This window comes from Helianthus annuus, chromosome 1 (assembly GCF_002127325.2).
Source record: "Helianthus annuus cultivar XRQ/B chromosome 1, HanXRQr2.0-SUNRISE, whole genome shotgun sequence".
Classification (NCBI taxonomy): domain Eukaryota; kingdom Viridiplantae; phylum Streptophyta; class Magnoliopsida; order Asterales; family Asteraceae; genus Helianthus; species Helianthus annuus.
In genome coordinates, this window is record NC_035433.2 from 138,511,610 (window position 1) to 138,513,083 (window position 1,474).

Consider the following 1,474-nt stretch of genomic DNA (forward strand, 5'->3'; position numbering starts at 1 on the left):
GTACAAAAATGCATATCTTAGTTAGCTTTGCGTTGATTTTTATTTCAAAATTAATTGTTTGAGATATGATGTTTCACTTGCATTATAGATTTGTATTGTATAACATATTACAAACACTTATGTTTAGTGGAAAACTTAAGCTACAAAACCAATTATAATTTCTCCAAAAGTTGTGTCAAGAGAATATGTTTAAAAACATATGGATATGGAAACTGAAATTGTCATCACTTTCGTATAAATATTAGTAAAATAAAAACAACACTAAACCATCCAATTCTGTCATATCACCCTAAAAGTTATTCCATTGCAAGTTCCAAGATCCTTTTATTTATTTCTATTTCAAGCCATGCCTTGCTTTCACTAGAATCTTTGGAAGACAAAGCAAAGCCAAGAAAGCAACACATCTAGAAAAGGAATAGCATCGCTTATTCATCTTATTACTATAAAAACATGATCATCAAATGAAACTTTAATTATATTTTCAGTTATTTGCATTGTATTAATTAAATTGTTCTATATAGCCTAATGGACTCAAAAGCAAGAAGCACCTCTTTGCAAACCTTACTTTCTTATGATGATATTGAACCTCTTTGCACATGGCAAAGAGAGGATGCTCAGGACGTGCTAGTGATCCATTTACCAGGTACATGCTCGTCGTTTTGTTTTTGTTTTGTTAGACGTGATTATGAAAATCGTTATTGAATGACTGGTTTTATCAAAATGTCTTTCTTCTTTACATGTTCAAGAATTCAAGAAAGAACAACTAAGAGTTCAGATAAGCAATGCGGGGCTTTTAAAGATTTCTGGAGAAAAGGATGCAGATGGTAAAAAAAGAACCCGGTTCCTAAAAGAAGTAAAGGTTACAAAACATTACGACTCAAATAACATTCGTGCTAAATTCTCTCAAGGGTGCCTTCGTATCACTTTGCCCAAAATAGTCGTAACACAACCTTCCATGGCGGAAATCCCTCTTGCAGTTGTGACGCCATCACTCCGGAATGGTCGAAGTGATAGCATCAATACGAACAAGGAAACCTACATTCCTAATATCAAGACGAGGGTGGGTCATGTTTTGAAATCTAAAACGTTTACTCGAGTTGTGGTAAATGTTGTCTTTGCATCAGTTGTGGCTTTTAGTGTTTATACCGCGTATAAATATTGGAGTTTATATGTAAAGACTGATTAGAATTAGTCCATTTCCTAGATTTTATAACTCAAAACATGTATTTAATTACTTATGAAATAAATTATGTTATGTGGAATTAAGATAAATGTATATACTTTTTTTGTTTTTATTTGCATATATATTGGCTAGAAAAACATGATCGGATTTGTTAATTCTTATTCACTTATGAGTTATGAACAAATTTCAAATTACTTGTCCATAAAATTAATTATTAGCGTACAAACTCAAAAGGAATAATTGTGTTTAACAGAATTTTTAAACATCAACTTAATTATTTTTTGAAAGGCA

The 1,474-nt window shown here is 31.2% G+C and overlaps 1 protein-coding gene across 1 annotated transcript; it reads left to right on the forward strand.

The window, feature by feature from the left end:
- Positions 1 to 490: 490 nt before the first annotated feature.
- Positions 491 to 1,266, forward strand: LOC110940327. The gene is made up of 2 exons (XM_022181885.2): positions 491 to 643; positions 747 to 1,266. The coding sequence occupies exons 1-2, from the start codon at positions 526 to 528 to the stop codon at positions 1,184 to 1,186; spliced, it is 558 nt and encodes a 185-aa protein (XP_022037577.1). The 5' UTR covers positions 491 to 525; the 3' UTR covers positions 1,187 to 1,266.
- The last annotated feature ends 208 nt before the right edge of the window (positions 1,267 to 1,474 follow it).

Excerpts from the sequence above, each read along its gene's own strand:
- LOC110940327 (XM_022181885.2), top strand. The coding sequence starts at position 526 with ATGGACTCAAAAGCAAGAAGCACCTCTTTGCAAACCTTACTTTCTTAT. Across the intron at positions 644-746 it reads GCTAGTGATCCATTTACCAG|AATTCAAGAAAGAACAACTA; the intron begins GTACATGCTCGT and ends TACATGTTCAAG.